Below are 17,674 nucleotides of genomic sequence, written 5' to 3' on the forward strand. Positions count from 1 at the left end.
AAAACAAATAGCGTTTTTCATCTTCCATATGCTTTCCAGGAAGACAAATTCTTATGTCTGTAAAGCTGTGGAAGAACAGCTACTTAGATTGTTGCAGCTTAAATTACTTTCAACCAGATTTCAATTCCACACCTAAGGATGCCTATCATTTTAGACAGAAGTATATCTACCAGCTACATAGTAAAATGGCAGAAATTCCTCTAGCTATGTGTATGTGTTTCCCTCTTCGTTTCAACAACCCATGCCAGTCAAGTTATCAGTTATTAGGGATTCTTTTCAAACTGTTAGTACTGAAGCATTAACGTTTTATGTGATAAAGCACCCTATGCTTCCTTTCTTACTCACCAAAGAATGAGAATTATTGTATATTCAGTCATTCCTCGTACTGGGATTTGTAATTTTAGCCAATGGGATAGTGGTACAGTACCAAGACCTTGGAGCCAGCAGTGATGGCACAAGTGCCTGAGCGCCTGCCACCCACGTCAGAGACCCGGACCAAGGTCCAGGCTTCAGCTTCAGTCCCAGTCCTGTTACCGGCATGTGGGGAGTGAACCAGAGACGGGAGCTCTTTGTCTCCCTCTGCATCTCAAATAAATAAAAACTTTCTAAAATGAAAAACCTACTCTGCATACTCGAAGGTCCACCATAGCAGTAGCTCATTGTTGTTGTTAAGGAGCAGAGACAGAGCCCCCATCTACTGCTGGTTCACTCTCCAGATGCACTCTCCACAGCACAGCTGGGCCAGGAACCCAATCCATGTCTTCCCTGTCGCCGGGCAGGAACCCAACTGCTTTGGCCATCACTGTTGCCTCCCAGGTTCTATGCTAACACGAAGCTGGCATTGGCAGTTGGACCCGGGGCTCAAACACAGGCAACTCCGGTAAGAGATGTGGGTGTCTTAACAACGAGGCCAAACGTCACCCCCAGCAACAGGTCTTTAGTGGTAACTGTCACAGACCCCTTCCAACACAGCGAGGCACACTGAACGGGGCCAGCCTCGTACAGTTACTAACAGAACTGCACTTTAAAACTGCAGGCCGGTTTCCTCTTACTGGATTTTAAAATAAAGCAAAGAGAAATGACTTGTTCAGTCTGTCTCTAAGTAGAAACCGCTAGGGAATGAAACCACGGCATTCTACTAATATAACTTAAATTTCCTTTTTTAAGTCATGACATTTATTATTTCTGTTTTGTTCTTTTTTGAAGTTAGGAGGACTTCAAAATATAAATGAGATTTAGAAACTGCTCAACATATGAAAGGAACAAAAATGAAACTGGACTGTTTAAGGGACAAATTTTATGAGACAATACAAATGAAAAGTGTTATACAACAGAAACGAATGGAAAGGAAACACAGTGCAACACACTGTCCCACTTTCCTGGCTCTCAGCAGCAGCCACCGCGTTACACAGTAGCTTTCGTCACTCAAGTAGCACTGAAACCAGCAAAGCACGACCATCTGTCCCTCTGTCTATCCCAGCAGAAACACACCAGGAGAATCAAGCCTGATGGGTAACCTTATTATTTAGTACAAGACTGTTGTCTTGTAATAGAAGTCTCTTTCCAAACACGAAATATCAGCGTTTTGCCCTGTGGTTAGAAGTAATAAGGAACAGGACACAGCTGGCAACAACTAGCACCCGTTGTTCACCCCTAGGAAGACGCTAAGACACAGACATTAGGCAGCCACGGCAGTTTCTTCCTCCTTTCACCTAAGGAAAACATTTCAGCAATGGCATTGCTTGGTTCAGTCAAGAAACAGCAGCCGTGGGTGGCAGAGCTTTGGGAACAGCCAGCGACTGCTTACCGGATGTATCAGGGCGCTGGGCACACAACGCCAAGAGCACAGAAGAAATAGTTTAGAAAACCCAAAAGTAAGCAGTGCTGAAGCTGAAGACTGGAGTGAGACTTATAAAATGTTAAGAAGATGTTACCTCTTTGAAAATATCCTTTTCCCCTAAAAACCACAATTACATAAAATATTCTCTCTGAAGAACGTCACAATTTGGAGTGGCGCTCCCTAACAAGACAGCTAATAAAAGTTTATATTGCTGGAGTTGCAATTATCTTTCAGTCGTTTCCATTTAAAATACTTGATACATACTTCCTCTGTTGATCTAAGTTTTTGTTTCATTCTTGGGTTTTACAATAATTTTACATTTGAATTCCAAATTTCACTAGAGCCTCTCCCATTCATTTCAGTGACAGACAAAGGTATCAAGTGTTGATGGCCACTAACGTGGGGGATACAACTAACTGAAGACCAGAAACTGGGGTGTTAGGGTGTCAGATAGTTCAAAGACATTTTAAGATACCTCATTATGGTAATTTACTTAAAAGACAACTATTTTGACATCATGTAAATGGCATTTCTGGATTTAACTTACTTAGATATCAAGAAATACTGCAAGTGTTACCACTCAAATCGTGCTACTAGCTGAACATCCTTAATCTGATCATCCAAACTCTGAGAAGTTCCAAAATCCACAACTTTTTGAGGATCAACATGATCCACAACTAGAAAATTCCACAGCTGACCTCTCGTAATGGGTTGCAGTCAAAATGCAGACACACTGGAAGTGCCGTATAAAATTACCTTTAGACTATGTGTGTAAGATACATATGAAACAAAAATGAATTCTCTGTTTAGATTTGGGTGCCACTCCCAAAATATCTCACATATATGCAAATATTCCAAACTCTGAAAAAAAATCTAAAATCCAGAACATTTCTGGTCCCAAGTATTTTGGATAAAGATACTCAGCCTGGACCACTGGGAGAACCCCAAGGTTATACATCAAGTGCTCTAAGGCATACGTATGAGGGTACTTCACAGTTTGTGGAAAATGGAATTAAAATGTTTATTTTGGTGCCAAAAATGTTGAAAGTCATGCATACTTGTAGAATCAGTAATTTAGAAATTTTCAACATTGCAAAGCACTCTGTCCTTAATAAATATGACAAAAACAGGTGTCTGAAATGGGGCACGATGAAAAACTAGATAATAAAACAAATACTTCCATAAAGTATTTGAGAATATACTATTAAAAAAATAAAGTGAGATACAGTAGGGTTTGTATCTTTTTTTAAAAAAAGTCCCCAATGCTATCCTAGTAGGCTTCTTTAAAATAATTTACCTTATATTTAAAATGCAGCCATTTACATACTTAAGAAATCAGCTGCAATGTAAAAACAAAAACAAAAACAAAAACAAAAAACAAGAAGCAGTCTTGGATGGATAAATGAAATCTGTGACTCCAAGAGAGACCTGTATGCTTAAATTAACTCAGAAGACTGATTTTTTCTATTCTAGTAGTTCTGTGATTTCTTATTTTATAGAGGTTTGGAAAAATTACTGAATTTCAAAATAGTGAATTTACCTCATTCAGCCAGAATCCGGGTTACTAATTAGAAGAAACTGGTCTTTCTTAATTTGTTTCCTCTATTGTCTTCATTTTCTTATTCTTGACTCTCAATGTATTAGGCATAAGTAATTACAAAATCAGAATTTACGTTGGTATGAAAACTGTATCTAATCTCATCAAGAAGGGAGGAAGCCCTGAAATTAATGTCATAAAGAGAATTCAGTGTTGTATTTATTTTCGTTACATCTACTTCATTTTACTACTTATAGCAATAAAGAGTCCTTTCATGCGACACTTTGATAATCAGTATTTTTCAGTGTTTATTTCTGATGTGACTAAATGAAGAGCTTGGTGAGTCTTAGAGACCGCACACGACTTGGCCGCCGCGACGCACAGCAGAGGGCGTCTTTCTGGTTTTCTGCGAGGGCACCTGACAAAGCGAGGCGCACTGAGTGTTCCCTGGGGGCTTTCTGGATTACCCAGGCGGGCCCCTCGGTCCAGTGGCCTCACCTGCCCCTCCCACTCTGCTGCCTTCCTACAGCTTCACTGTCAAGTGCCCCAGTAGGAGACCCAAGGGAAATTAAAGACAAGCAACCCCATCAGTTGCCACCATCACAGTGAGTGGATCTCATCCCTGACCATCAGGGGTATACTGCTTTTTTAGGGACCAACTTCTATTATCAAAACAGTCTCTGTGGTTTGGACTTTCCAACTAGCATTTTCTAGCAAGACTTGAGGAGCTCACTTACACATTTCTAGATGTAGCCAATGTAAATATCAATAGATGCTTTCTTGATTGTTACAAATCTGTGCCTGATGACATCACATTTTCTGAATCAGCCATTGTTTTGGTAATAATTCACACAAAATTTCCCATCATTACTAGGAATGACTGAAAGCCAGGAGCACAAAACTTTCATTAATTCAATCAGAATTATGTAACCATTTGGGGCAGTGAAAAGTATAAAAAAGTTACACCCAACAAGCACTGTGGACAAAAATGTGAACAGGATAATACATTATTTTCAAAATATTTTAATATTTGCCTTTTTTTGCCTGAGCTATTAATATATACATTGATTTAGTAATAAATACACTAATACATAGAGTGCAATCCTTTTTAGTATTCCTAACTGATTGAAATTAATGCTGCTATTACGTCAAGAAAGGAATAAATAAATATCATGCCCAAATTCCAAACTAATGCTCAAGAGGTTATCATTGACAAAAACTATGAAATGAACACATTGGGCATTATATGTTTAAACGCAATTCCTGTAAACACACAGCAAAGATCACTTCTCAGTCCTGATATTTCGTGTGATGGCTTTAACAGAAACACAACATACAAATCCTGTCACTGTTTTTTTTTGCATAGGGAATGAACTGTGTTTTAAATGCAGCAACCTTCAGTCTAACGTCTATCGCACAGCACTTGGCTATATGAATTCAGAGCTTGAGCAGTAAAAGTGCTCTGCTTAAGTTTATAAAATATGCTTTCTGGATTTAAAAATTAACAGCAAAATGTCCAAACAAGTCATAGGTATGATCCTAAAATAGTATGTACATAATATCCGACTACAGGAGGAAAGCGCTCACTGTAGTACAACACAGTGTACGAATATGAGCACAGTGTTCAGTAAATTTCCCTTTAGGTTTTCCTCACATTGGTGTCGAAGGGCGAGAGCGCGTCACACACACGCCCGGTCTGCACGAAGCGGAGAGGGACCGGAGACAGATGCAAACATGACAGGAGATGGCGAAGACACAGTACATACGCTTCCAACAGGGCACTTTACAGTCCGTTTTCTTTACTCCCGCTCCTCTATAAAGTGCAGTATTACTTACAACAGACATGTACCTTAATTTCTTGCAACAGCCATTAAACCCAGTCGCCAGGAAAGAACAGTGCAAAATTAAAAACAGACGGCGCTTAGCATGCATCTCACGTGGGTCCCCGACACGGCGCACGGGACCTAAATTCTTAAATCTTTTTAAAACTTTTTAAGAAACAGATTAATAATAGCAAGTTACCATCATACATAACCATAAAATAAAAATAAGTTAAAACTCTCTCTCGAGAAATAGGCAAAAGTCACACATACAGTTCCTCACGCAACCGCCTCCGAGGACCTCCGCGCCGCCCAGGGCGCGCACCCCACGTGACGCCCACAAGGCCCCGCGGCGGCCGCGCCTGCGCAGTCGGCAGACCCGCCTTGCTCCTTCCAAACCCTCGGGCGGCGCCATGCTCGGCCGCCACGAGGCGCCACGGCGCCCGGTTCACAGTAACCTTCCTGCTCCAGTGCTTTGGGACGAGGATAACCTCAGAGGTTTTCCGGAAAAGCTTCCCGCGAGGCAGATCCCAGGAGACCCCCGGGCCGGGAGTTCAGAAGCACAGGGCTCGGCCCCGGCGGGCGCGGTCCTCAGTCGGAGAACTGGAAGAGGCCGTCGCTGGGGCCGCCGTCGGGCTGGCTGGGCGGCAGCGCCGCCGTGGGCGTGGTCTTGCCGTGCGAGTGCGAGGACGACGAGTGGGAGCTCTCGCTGGAGCTGCTGCGCGTCTCGGTGCTGGTGCTGGTCTTCTTCATCTTGCGCCTCTTGGCCAGCGGGGCCTTATCCACCGTCTGCAGGCAGAAGCCCTCTCGCTTGTACTTGTTGAAGGCCTGGGGAGAGAAGGGAGCCGTGTGAAGGCGGTCCCGGCTGCGTGGGGTTTGGGCAGCTAAGCCGTTTCAGCCTGCACACCCCGGCCTCCCTGCGGGGCAGAGGAGTTCCTGGAGCAGTCCGGGAACATCTGTTTAAATCCAGCCAGCCGGACTGCCCGGGTGTCGGGACTCTAAGGCGTCTTGCAGCTCAAGCAGAAACCTTCCACCCTCCGGAAGCTTCCGAGTAGCATCAGCGGCCTGAGAACCAGCCCTCCCGCCGCGTCTGCAGAGCCTGGGCTGTAACCCTGTGACCGCAGAGCCCCGCCCAGAGCCGACAGGCCCATCCGGGGTCCCTGCTGCCACCTGCCCACAGCCCGGTGTTCACGTGTCAGCCTCAGGCTCGGGCAGTGCCGCGGTCACTGCTGACGGCCTCGTCCTCGGAGGATCCATCACCCCGCATTCTCGCTCCACACCCAACACCTCCTGGCCTATTAATTGTTTAAAAGATTATTTGAGAGGGGGGAGGGGGAGAGCAAGCACTTCCATCTACTTGTTCACTTCCCAAAGGCTTCCTGACAGCGGGGGGCTTCCTGACAGCTGGGGGGCAAAGCGTGAAGCCAGGGACAGCTGCGGAGCAGGGAGCCAGCTACGTGAGCCGGCACTGTCGTCTCCCAGGATCCGCAGCAGCAGGAAGCGGGAGTCAGGAGCTGGTGCCAGGAGTCAAACCCAAGTCCTCTCACGTGGGAAGCGGATGTCCTAAACAGCGTCTTGACCCCTGGCCAAACGCCCACTGCTGTCCATTTTTCAAATCCATTTCTGCAGGTGAAGAAACCGCGCCATTCCTCTGGCTCCCCTAAGATAATCCTATCAGCGGTCATGTTACTTCTCCCTAACTCATCCCCCCCTTACACTCTCTTCATCTGCTCGCATCTGCTTGGCACGGATGTGCACAGCACAGAGCTTGCCATGTGGTCTCGCCTCTCAGACCTGCACTCTACACTTACCACCAAGGAGCTCCTCATTTCTTCCAGTCCCTAGGATAGCCTGTGCCCTAGAGGGTTGCTGAATGGACTTTCACACAAGCCTTAGTTTCCAATCTGTGCTTGTTTTTTTTCTTTTTAAGAAAATGAGGCCAGTGCTATGGCGCAGCAGGTTAGCCATGGCCTGTGGTGCCAGCATTCTATGTGGGTGTCGGTTTGAGTCCCGGCTACTCCACTTTGGATCCAGCTCCCTGCTAATGTGCCTGGGAAAGTGGAAATGGCCCAAATCCCTGCGTCCCTGCACCCAAGTGAGAGACTCAGAGGAAGCTCTGGGCTTCAGACAGGATGCAGCCATTTGGGGAGTAAACCAGCGATGGAAGACCCCCCCCCCCCCCACTGTTTCTCTTTTCTGTCTGGAACTCTACCTTTTAAATAATCATTAAAAATGATTTGGTTCTAGAAAACTAGTTCTATTATGCATGTTTTCATTACTGAAAACGTCAACTGGTCAAATACCAGATGATCGTCTGCTCTCGGATTCTTCTCAGTTTCAGCGCGTGGTTGTAGGACAGCTGTGATTGACCCCTGAGCACTTCATGTCCCTAACGGTCATACCAGGAAGCGATTCAGAGGAGCACGGCGAGAGCTAAGGGGACACCTGCGCTACTTCAGATGTGTCACTGAGTGCACCTCTGAGGTCCAGAGCGAGACCTCGCACTCCTCTGCGTGCCGCCCCGCGTGTGCCGAGCCTGCGCGGGCCTTACGTGGAAGGTTGCTTTGACACAGGTGTGCACGGCAGCTCCGGAAGACCCCAGGATGTCGGGCGTCATCAGGGGGTTGGAAGACAGCTGACTGCCATCTTGAAGCCATTCGTTGTATCTCAAGCCAGACATTTTAAGCCTTTTATTTGGATCAACTGTGAGAAGTCCTGTGGGAATAAGATATTCCAGTTTTATGATTTATCACTATAATTGTGATTTAAAAGCAGTCTCAGACATAAATCTCAGTTATGTTCACAGTGACATGATGGTTTTAATAAGTCTTCAAATTCCTACAGAGCTAACTTTTTAAAAGTAGTATTTATTTATTAAAAGGCAGAGTTACAGAGAGAGAATGAGAGCTAAAGGGCGAGATCTTCCACCGGCCAGCTTGTTCCCCAAATAGCGGCATCAGCTGGGGCTGTGCCAGGCTGAAGTCGGGAGCCCAGAGTCTCCTCTGGGCCCCCCACGAGGTTGCAGGGGCCCAAGCACTTGCGCCATCCTCCGCTGCTTTCTCAGACGATTCAGGGAACTAGACCAGAAATGGAGCAGCCAGGACTTGAACTGGTGCCCACATGGGATGTGGGCACCGTAGGCTGAGGCTTTACCTGCTGCCGCACAGCACCGGCCTCTAACTGTATTTCTGTATACACTTAAATCCTTGCGTGAACACGGACGCTAATGATAGGTAGCCTATTCCTGGGAGGCTTATGGGAACTGGCTTTTCATGCAAGAGAAAATAACCACTGGAAACAAAGACTCCCTCTGGTGACACGGCTAGCTCCAGACGTCTCCTGGCCATGTTCTCGTCAAGGAGTGTGGTAAGGCACTGAGGGTGCGAAGGTGGAGACTCGCTCTTAGGAAATACAGGGACAAACGCTGAGCTCTTACACACTGGGGGAGATGCCATGGGGAAACACAGGCACAGTGCGTGAGCAGGCCCAGGGCAGGGGCGTGGCCTGCAGTGTGGGCGCCCTGAAAGGCTGAATCTGGAAAATGAGGGGAGCTGGAGAGAGACCGAGCGTGCTCCAGGGGTTAAGAAGAGCATGTCTGAACGTCTGGGGGACTCTGGAAGCTTGGTCCAGCTGAGGGATTCCAGTACCTGCAATGGCAGCGCTGGGTGATAAGGAAGCAGAGGTTTGAATTTGAATGCTTAGAAGTTTGATCTGAAGCTCACAGACTATCCGAAGGACTTTTTGAAGATTTCATCATCATCATTATTATTATTATTAATTTTAAAGGCAGAGTCTCAAAGAGAAAGAGGAGAGACACAGAGAGCAATTTTCCATCCACTCATTCATTCCCCAATGTCCAGGGCTGGACCAGGCCACAGCCAGGAGCCAGGAGCCAGGAGCCAGGAGCTTCTTCTGGGTCTTCCATGTGGGTGCAGGGGCCCAAGCACTTGGACCATCTGCTGCTGCTTTCCCAGGCCATAGCAGGGAGGTGGAGCAGAGGTGGAGCAGCCAGGGACTCATATGGGATGCCAGCGTTGCAGGCGGTGTTTTAACCCATTATGCCACAATGCCAACCCCACTCAAAAGGATTTTTAACAGAAGGGTCACTCTCAAGTCAGGGAAGTGAGACAAGTTGGAAGGAGGCTGCAGGGCAGAAGCGGAACAGCGCCGACAGGGACAGAGGTAATGGCATGTGGATGACGGGAAGGAGGGGTGGGCTCGGAGGGCTGCTGTTCCAGGCGCAGGCAGAGGGTGGCGCTCACGTGTCTTTCAGGGATCTGGCTTCTTTGCAGAGCTCCCACCAAAGGAAGGGTGATGGGAGGAGGGCCATGTTTGAGAGAGAGAATGGTTAAAAAAAAAAAAAAAAAGGTTTGTTTTGGTTGTGTAAGACTAGGAGGCCAGGAAGTTGTCTTTGAGCTGGCAGGATGGGTAGGATTACTGAGTGACAGCGTTCTGATAGGAAATGAGGCTGGAGAGAGCCCATGCCAGCATTCAGAACACACCTAGACTCTGGGTAATTAACAGACAAACGTGGGTATAACGATGCGATTCCTCCTCAGTCTTTACATAGCAATAAAACGTCACATTTCTTTAGATGATTACCTTGGATCAAATCTTTAGCCTCTTGGGATACGTTCTTCCAGGCTTCTCCTTCAAAGGAGAAATCTCCCTTTTTAATTTTCTTCATAATCTCCACGGCACTGGTACACGTCAGACTTCTGTCATGGGACTGGAATGGAACCTGCCCTGACAGCATCGTATACTGTCACAGAGAAAAGTACAAAACGGAATGACTGCCAAAGCCACCGTCAACGGCACGCCAGCAACCCCAGCAGCGTGATTTACCACCAGTTACATCCGGCCGTATTGAGCCTAAAAGGTCACCCAACTTCTATCCTTGAGGCAGGGAGCGCGTGCCAGGCCTGGTAAATAGTTAGGCCGAGATGCCTCGCTACGCTTCCAGGTTCAACGCTGCTGCTGTAATTACTGTAGTCCCCCTTTACACATGAGGAGAACGTGTTACAATTTGAGTTGACTATTTAGCATTCAGCTTCTGCTAAGAATGATTTTATTCTACAAATTGATTGCAAATGGTGTAGCAGAAAGTATCGATAGACATCTACAAGGAAATATGTCCATTCGATATGATATATATACATACATGTGCGTCTACATATGCATTATGTATGTCCACACCCACACACACATATGGAGTGAGACGGCATGCATTCAAGAGGGGATTAAAGAGAAAAGGCAAAAACAGCGAAATGTTAGATGCTCACAGAACACTCTTGTATTCTCTAGCTTTGAATTTTTCAAAATAAAATTTTTGGGAAAAGGTGGAAAAATAAGGTCTCTGGAATAAAACACTTGAAGAAAGTGTGTTTTCAGTGGCATTATATGCTGCTCAGCAGGTTATCCATCCTGTCCTACATGTGCTAACTGCGTGGACTGTGGACTGAATGGCCCCCTTCTTCCCTATGTTGAAGCCCCAACCCCTAATGTGACTATAGTTAGAGTCAAGGCCTTTATGGAGATAATTAAGGTTAAGTGAAGTCAATAGGATTAGTGTCCTTAAGAGAAAAGACACCAGAGAGCTGGCTGTGTGTGAGCATGCCCAAGGAAGGCTCTGGGAGCACGCAGCAGGCAGGGGCCACCCACATTGGTAACCCAAAGCAGGGCCCTTTGCAGACGCCAGCCCTGCTGGCATCTCCGTCTCAGACGACTCAGCCTTCAGAACTGTGTGGGGACACATTTTTCTTGCTGAAGCCACCCAGTCTGTGGTATTTTGTGATAGCAGCCGAAACAGGTTAGTAAACTGTGTCAGCTCTATTTTAATTAAAGTTTTGTATCTTCAGACAGGAATTAATTGTACATCCATGGAGTATTCTGGGTTGTAAACAAGGAGTACTTGTGTTACTCAATGAGGGTAATATAATTTGATTTCATATTAAAATGGCCACATTTGAATCTATCAGATGTAAAGTGCGGAAGGGCCATGGATTTCCAAGGCAAATCAGAAGACTCCATGCAGCTTTTGTGCTTGCTCTGGGGACAGGCACTCATTCACATGGAAAGTCTGCAAAGCATTCTTTTTTTTTTTTTTTTTTTTCAACAGTTAATGCGTCTGCGTCTTGCTGGTTTTCATCTGTAACTACTTTGTCAAATACCTAAAGGCAAGGACTCTAAGGAACCGCAATCACAGTGCCATTATCATACCTAAAGCAAGTAGCAGAAATTCGTTTGTATCGCCCATATCTAATCAGTACTTTTATTTCCCTATAGGTATTATACACATTGCATATAATTATATGAACTAGGTTTAGAACTGAATGCAATAAATAGAACTTAAAGTGAGAGCTGCTTGAATAAAGATCCAAGTAAGGTACAAATATTGCTTCTTCAGGGCCTTCTAGTCTCCGGGCCCCATTTTCTCTTACAATGCATTTGCTTCTGAAACCACGTGGTCTGTCCTGTGGAATCTGTTTTTTGTAACGTTTTCCTTCCAATTGTGACAGAGCAAGAAGGAAGTACCTCCCCTATCCATGCCGCCACACAAAGCTGCTTCCGTGGAGGGAGTCAAGGCTCTTAGACACTGCCGTGTGCCTGGGGCCGCCTTCTGCAGCCTCACGCAGCGAGCGCTCACCACTGGCCTAGATTTGCGTCCTCTTACAGTGGAAGGGAAAATCAGAGCTGACAACGAAATGCTCTCTGCTGGTGGGACTAGTGTTGTACGGACAATGCCTCTCACAGAAATGCTGCCAATTTAAGTCCCTTAAAAAAAGGAACCTCAGAAGTTGGTTGATTATTTTTTTTTAATTTAAAATAATCATATTTCTAAGTGTGTAAATTTAGTTTGAAAATTCTAAGTGATGACTTAAAATTGCTGAGGTGAAAAGCATGTGAAGCTTAAAAATAAAGAAGAGCATCCTGTGGGACAAGTGACCGTCCTGCAGGACAAGTGACCGTCCTGTGGGACAAGTGACCGCCACCGGGAGGGACAGACTGACACCGGCACAAATCCCAGGTGGAGGACAGACTGGAGGATGAAAATCAAATGTGAGAACTCTAAGAGAGCCCTGGGACGGGCTTGACTGGGGGCGGGGTCGAGCGGCCATCTGACATCAGCGCCAGAGACCACAGGAGACTGACATTTCTTCCTACACAGAAATTGTTTTCAAGCTCCCTTTTCAAACCCCTCTGAACACGGAGTCAAAATCCCACGTTACTATGAACAAAGCTGGGAAATAACTGATAAGCCAGAAAGAACATTAACGGCACACTGACGTTTAAAATTCTTAATAACCAGTTTTAAAATTCAGTAAGAAAAATCGGCCGGCGCCGTGGCTCACTAGGCTAATCCTCCGCCTAGCGGCGCCGGCACACCGGGTTCTAGTCCCGGTTGGGGCGCCGGATTCTTCCCGGTTGCCCCTCTTCCAGGCCAGCTCTCTGCTGTGGCCAGGGAGTGCAGTGGAGGATGGCCCAGGTGCTTGGGCCCTGCACCCCATGGGAGACCAGGAGAAGCACCTGGCTCCTGGCTCCTGCCATCGGATCAGCGCGGTGCGCCGGCCGCAGCGTGCCGGCCGCAGCGGCCATTGGAGGGTGAACCAACGGCAAAGGAAGACCTTTCTCTCTGTCTCTCTCTCTCACTGTCCACTCTGCCTGTCAAAAAAAAAAAAAAATTCAGTAAGAAAAATCTCCCCCAAAGGGAAATGGGTGAGGTTCACCAGAGTAATTCAGGAAAGAGAAAATACAAAAACACGTCCTCGCAGGAAAGATGCTCACGCTGGCCACGCACACAGAGACGCATGAGAACCGTGGTGACGGAGGGAGAGGGGAGGCTAACAGCACAGCACCAGCATCCGTGCACACAGTGGGGGTGGCGTAACAGGTGAACCTTCCAGAAGGAAGTCTAGGCAGGCACGCCAGGTACCGAGTACACATCTCTCCTAGGAGATCGTGAGGCAAATAGAAATACAAATATGAAACAGTCAGTGCAGCTCATGGGAAAGTGCTACCCGCTCATTAGTAAAAAGAAATGGTTACATTCTGGAAATTCAAACCACATGTAGAACACCATCATCCACTCTGTTAAAAAAATCCAGAAATATCTACATGCATAGAAAACCCTGTAGGAAAGATACAAAGTAGCGACGGTGAGAAGAGGCCCCAGGGAGGTGAGCACCACCACCTTAGTGTGGGGAGATTATGACTGATTTTCTCTCTGTTCTACCTTCCCGTATGTTGTCTGAAATTCCCCTGTGTGCATAATGAATTCTGTGCAGAAAAAGCAAAGCTATTTTGAGGAAAACACACTGAGATTTTTCTAGTTTAATATTCAGTTTCTGGTCATGGCAGCTTGGGGGACATTTTGTGAAAAGCAGGCTTACCACAATTACGAGAAATTACTATAAATATTCCTAACTATATCTATTAAATTATTAATTTATCCTAATTGATATTCTTTAATTAAACTTTTCATCTGGAATCCATTGAACAAGTTTTTAAAAATGTTTTCCTATTGAATCACTTGGCTATTTTTACATTATATCCAATATAATACACATTTTTGAAAATATACTATTACTGTGGCCAGTGCTGTGGCTCAGTGGGTTAATCCCCTGGCCTGAAGCGCCGGCATCCCATATGAGCGCAATTCAAGTCCCGGCTGCTCCACTTCTGATCCAGCTCTCTGCTATGGCCTGGGAAAGCAGTAGAGGATGGCCCAAATCCTTGGACCCCTGCACCCATGTGGGAGACCCGGAAGAAACTCCTGGCTCCTGGCTTCAGCTTGGCACAGCTCCAGCCGTTGGGGCCATCTGGGGAGTGAACCAGCGGATGGAAGACCTCTCTCTCTCTCTGCCTCTCCTCTTTCTGTGTAACTCTGACTTTCAAATAAATAAATAAATCTTTAAAAAAAGAAAATATACTATCACTTCCTTCAAAAAACATATAACTCTCATATAAAATGCAGCTACCTTAAATATTACAAGAAACCAAAATAAAAATTCCTATATTTTCTCTAATATATGGGTGTTTAGTTTGATTAAACATTTGTATTTGTGATAGATACATAAAACTTGCGCATTATGGGGTATCATGGGATGGTCACTGAGCTAAGTGTTAAGAGAGGGAAACAGCCCTCGTTGAGGGGCGGAGCGGGCTCACCAGGATGACGCCCAGGCTCCACAGGTCGCACGACTCGTCGTAGCCGTTGTGGTTCAGGAGCTCGGGGGCGGCGTAGTGCAGCGTGAAGCACGGGGTCTTCAGGGGCTGATTGTCAGGCGGCTTCAGCCGGGCGAACCCGAAGTCAATCACTTTAATTTCCAAGTTGTCGTTTTCGTCCGTGAACAAGAGATTCTGCAAGACACCGGCACGCACCTGAGTTTCTCCTGACCCCGCGCCTCTCTGCGCGGCTGCTCTCTGCTTCACCCCTCTCGCGTTACTTGGATTTCTGCACCCATGGGAAACGTTTTCCCGCTCTCCAGGCCTCTTCTCACATCAGCCCCTTTGTGCTCTCCCCTGCCCCGTCTCCTATGCGCTCCACCAGCGCACCTGCCCACCGGGATCAGGTACACTTGGGGGAGGGGGTCGGAGCTTTTTCCCACCCTAACTGTCCCACACACGAAGTCAGAACTTGTCCATTTTCTCCGAGCACGACTTCCTGTCCCCTGCCGGCTGGCGAGCCCTCTGGGTTACTCACTTGACACATTCATCGCCTCTCAGACAGGAAGGGCAGGGACCCTGTGCCTCCCTAACCTAGGAACCTCTGCCCAGGGCTCTGGGTAATTAATTAATTAAATTCACTAGTAAAACTCTTCTCTAATATCTAGTAGATACCATTTAAAAGGACAGGGTGAAAATATCCATTACATTGCAGAAATATTTTCTCCAAACCAGTTAATACTTAACCAGATTTTGGTGTTCAGAGATGTTATTCTTCAAACATTCAGAAAACTTTGTTCTTCTGAGTCATTCATGTACCGAGGCTTTGAGGTCACTGAGGTTTCCTGGGTTACTCTTCTATCTGTCACATGCTTAATAAACGCTAACTGTACTGATATACAAATCATCTTTTTTTTTTAATTTCAATTAGTTTTCTTTTTATTTGAAAGGCAGAGTTACAGAGAGAGGAGGAGAGACAGACAGAGAGATCTTCTATCCACTGGTTCACCCTCCAAATGGACACACAGCTGGGGATGGGCTGGGCCAAAGCCAGGTGCACAGAGCCCCTTCCAGGTCTCCCATGTGGGTGCAGGGGCCCAAGCACTCAGGCCACCTTCTGGGGTCTTCCCAGGCCATTAGTGGGGAGCTGGATTAGGAGTGGAGCAGCTGGGACTTGAACAAGCACCCAAGTGGGATGCTGGCATCACAGGCGGTGGCTTAACCTTCTACGCCATAATGCTGGCCCCACAAATCATCATTTTACTTAGTACATCAGGCTAGTGCCCACAATAAATGCATTTGACTATTTTGTCTCTAGACAGCCAGAAAAATCTGTCATGCTTTTTATTCATCAGATTATTTCCAGCTCTGAAACATCACTTGTTTTGTTAATACTATTCTAGCTGAAGTGAATGACATGATAGAAGGCTTCACTGACCCACGGAAAAACCTTTCAAGCTTCCATTTAAAAGCTGAAAATCAACAGCGAGAGGAAAGTGAAGTGAAAAGAGTAACGGAGGGCCAGCACCGTGGTGCGTGGGTTAAAGCCCAGGCTTGCAGTGCTGCTATTCTATATGGGCACGGGAGAGACCCAGGCGGAGCTCCCGGCTCCTGCTCCATCCTGGCCCAGAACTGGCTGCTGTGGCCATGTGCGGAGTGAACCAGCATGGGGAAGATCTTTCGTCCTGCTGCTCTGTCTTTCAAATAAGTAACAAAAATAAGTAATTAGTATACAATAAATATACAAATCAGTAATAAATTAGTTTTCCCTGATTTGGGTTCTCTTGTTATAATAACTTCAAATTTAAAAAATTAATTTATTTTCATGTATTTGAAAGGCAGAGAGTGAGAGAAAGAGAGAGAGCAAGAGAGATCTTTCATCCACTGGTTCACTCCCCAAATGTTCACAATAGCTGGGGCTGAACCAGGCTACAGCCAGGAGCCTGCAGCTCCAGCCAGGTTCCCACATGGTGGCGGCACCCATGTACTTGAGTCCTCAACGGCTTCTCCCCAGAGCGCACACTGGCAGGAAGCTGGACTGGAAGTGGAGCTGAGACTTGAACCCAGGCACTGCAGTGTGAGATGCGGGCATCCAGGCAGCATCTCCACCCTGATGCCAAAGGCCTCCCCGTGATCGGACTTCTGAAAGTGGAGCGAGTGGGGTGGGTCACTAGGTTTAACGTGGGGACGTAACTCATTCCTCCTCTTTCGGAGCATTTGAAGTTGGAGGACAGTGCCCACTTGCCTAGTTCCTCCAGTACAGCAGAAGTGGAGAGTCACGACGCTGCCCGGACGTGAGCGCTCGTGTCAGGGAAGGTGGGGTAAGCACTCGAGCCCCTCTCACGCTCCTCTCCAGTTCTGCCTGGAACTCATATGATACCTGTCACTTTTCTCCGCCTTTCAAGAGGACAGGATCACTCTGAAACACACAGCAGCCTACCAGGAACGTCAGCCAGCTTCTAAATGTATCTGACGCTCACCTAGAGCTGGAGATTTTGCCAGTGCAGCAGCACACGCACATCACCACCAGCAAGAGACGGATCATCAGCTCGTAAAACGTTACCTGGAGAGGGATTACACGTCTAGTTTGGAGACAGCATACTCTGCCATTGGAAAGTCGGAGTGAAAAGCATTTTATTGTGGAAATGTGAGCTCAGCAGTGCATTTTCCTCTCTCTATAATCTGGTTTGATTTAAGGACTTTAACTGCAGATTATATTAGATAATCTGACAAATCTGCTTCACTTCAAAGGACTATTTGGAAAGAGAGCCTTCTAACAGACCAGAGTAGCTACCTAAGAGTCTCCGCACTGGGGAGGAGGGACAGCGAAGCTGCTCTGCGCCAGAAAAGACAGTTGCCTCATTTCGGACTCACGAGATGACAGATGGCCAGTTATCAAAGAATAAAACATGTGAAAATGAATTCTATACAGTCAGGGAGCAGATCTTTTCAATTAAAACATGCATGCGTGCTCCTTGTCTATCAAGAAAACATTTCAGTGGTGTGCTTTCACATTTAAAAATAGGCAGCTAATCTCCGATGCACGGAGCGCCACATTGCAGTGGGCGGCGTGCGGAAAGTGAGAAGTATGGGGCGGGAAGCAGAGGGGGCGCTTCCTGGATGCAACCTCATACACCACCACCCACTGCTGGTTAATGGCCAGTCACATGGGGACCAGTGACTGGGAGTGCACAGGCAGACGTCCAAACACTGTCAGGACGTCAGTCAATCACAGTCAGCCCTCCACCTGCAGGCTCTGCATCTGCAGGCTCGACCGACTGCGGCTTCGAAATATCACGAAAAATGTGTCTG

General features: G+C 46.7%; 1 protein-coding gene across 3 annotated transcripts in view; it reads right to left on the reverse strand.

The window, feature by feature from the left end:
* Positions 1-4,384: 4,384 nt before the first annotated feature.
* Positions 4,385-17,674, reverse strand: part of RPS6KA5 (ribosomal protein S6 kinase A5) — a 174,128-nt gene continuing 160,838 nt past the window's right edge. For all 3 annotated transcript variants that reach the window (XM_002719601.5, XM_051826133.2, XM_051826134.2), the window contains 4 exons: positions 14,366-14,557; positions 9,800-9,959; positions 7,749-7,912; positions 4,385-6,025 (listed from right to left, as the gene is read on the reverse strand). In XM_002719601.5, the coding sequence (XP_002719647.2) occupies positions 5,789-6,025; positions 7,749-7,912; positions 9,800-9,959; positions 14,366-14,557 (753 nt within the window). In that variant the 3' untranslated portion in view covers positions 4,385-5,788. The remainder of the gene's footprint in view (positions 6,026-7,748; positions 7,913-9,799; positions 9,960-14,365; positions 14,558-17,674) is intronic.

Source organism: Oryctolagus cuniculus, chromosome 20 (genome assembly GCF_964237555.1).
Source record: "Oryctolagus cuniculus chromosome 20, mOryCun1.1, whole genome shotgun sequence".
In the NCBI taxonomy this organism is placed as follows: Eukaryota; Metazoa; Chordata; class Mammalia; order Lagomorpha; family Leporidae; genus Oryctolagus; species Oryctolagus cuniculus.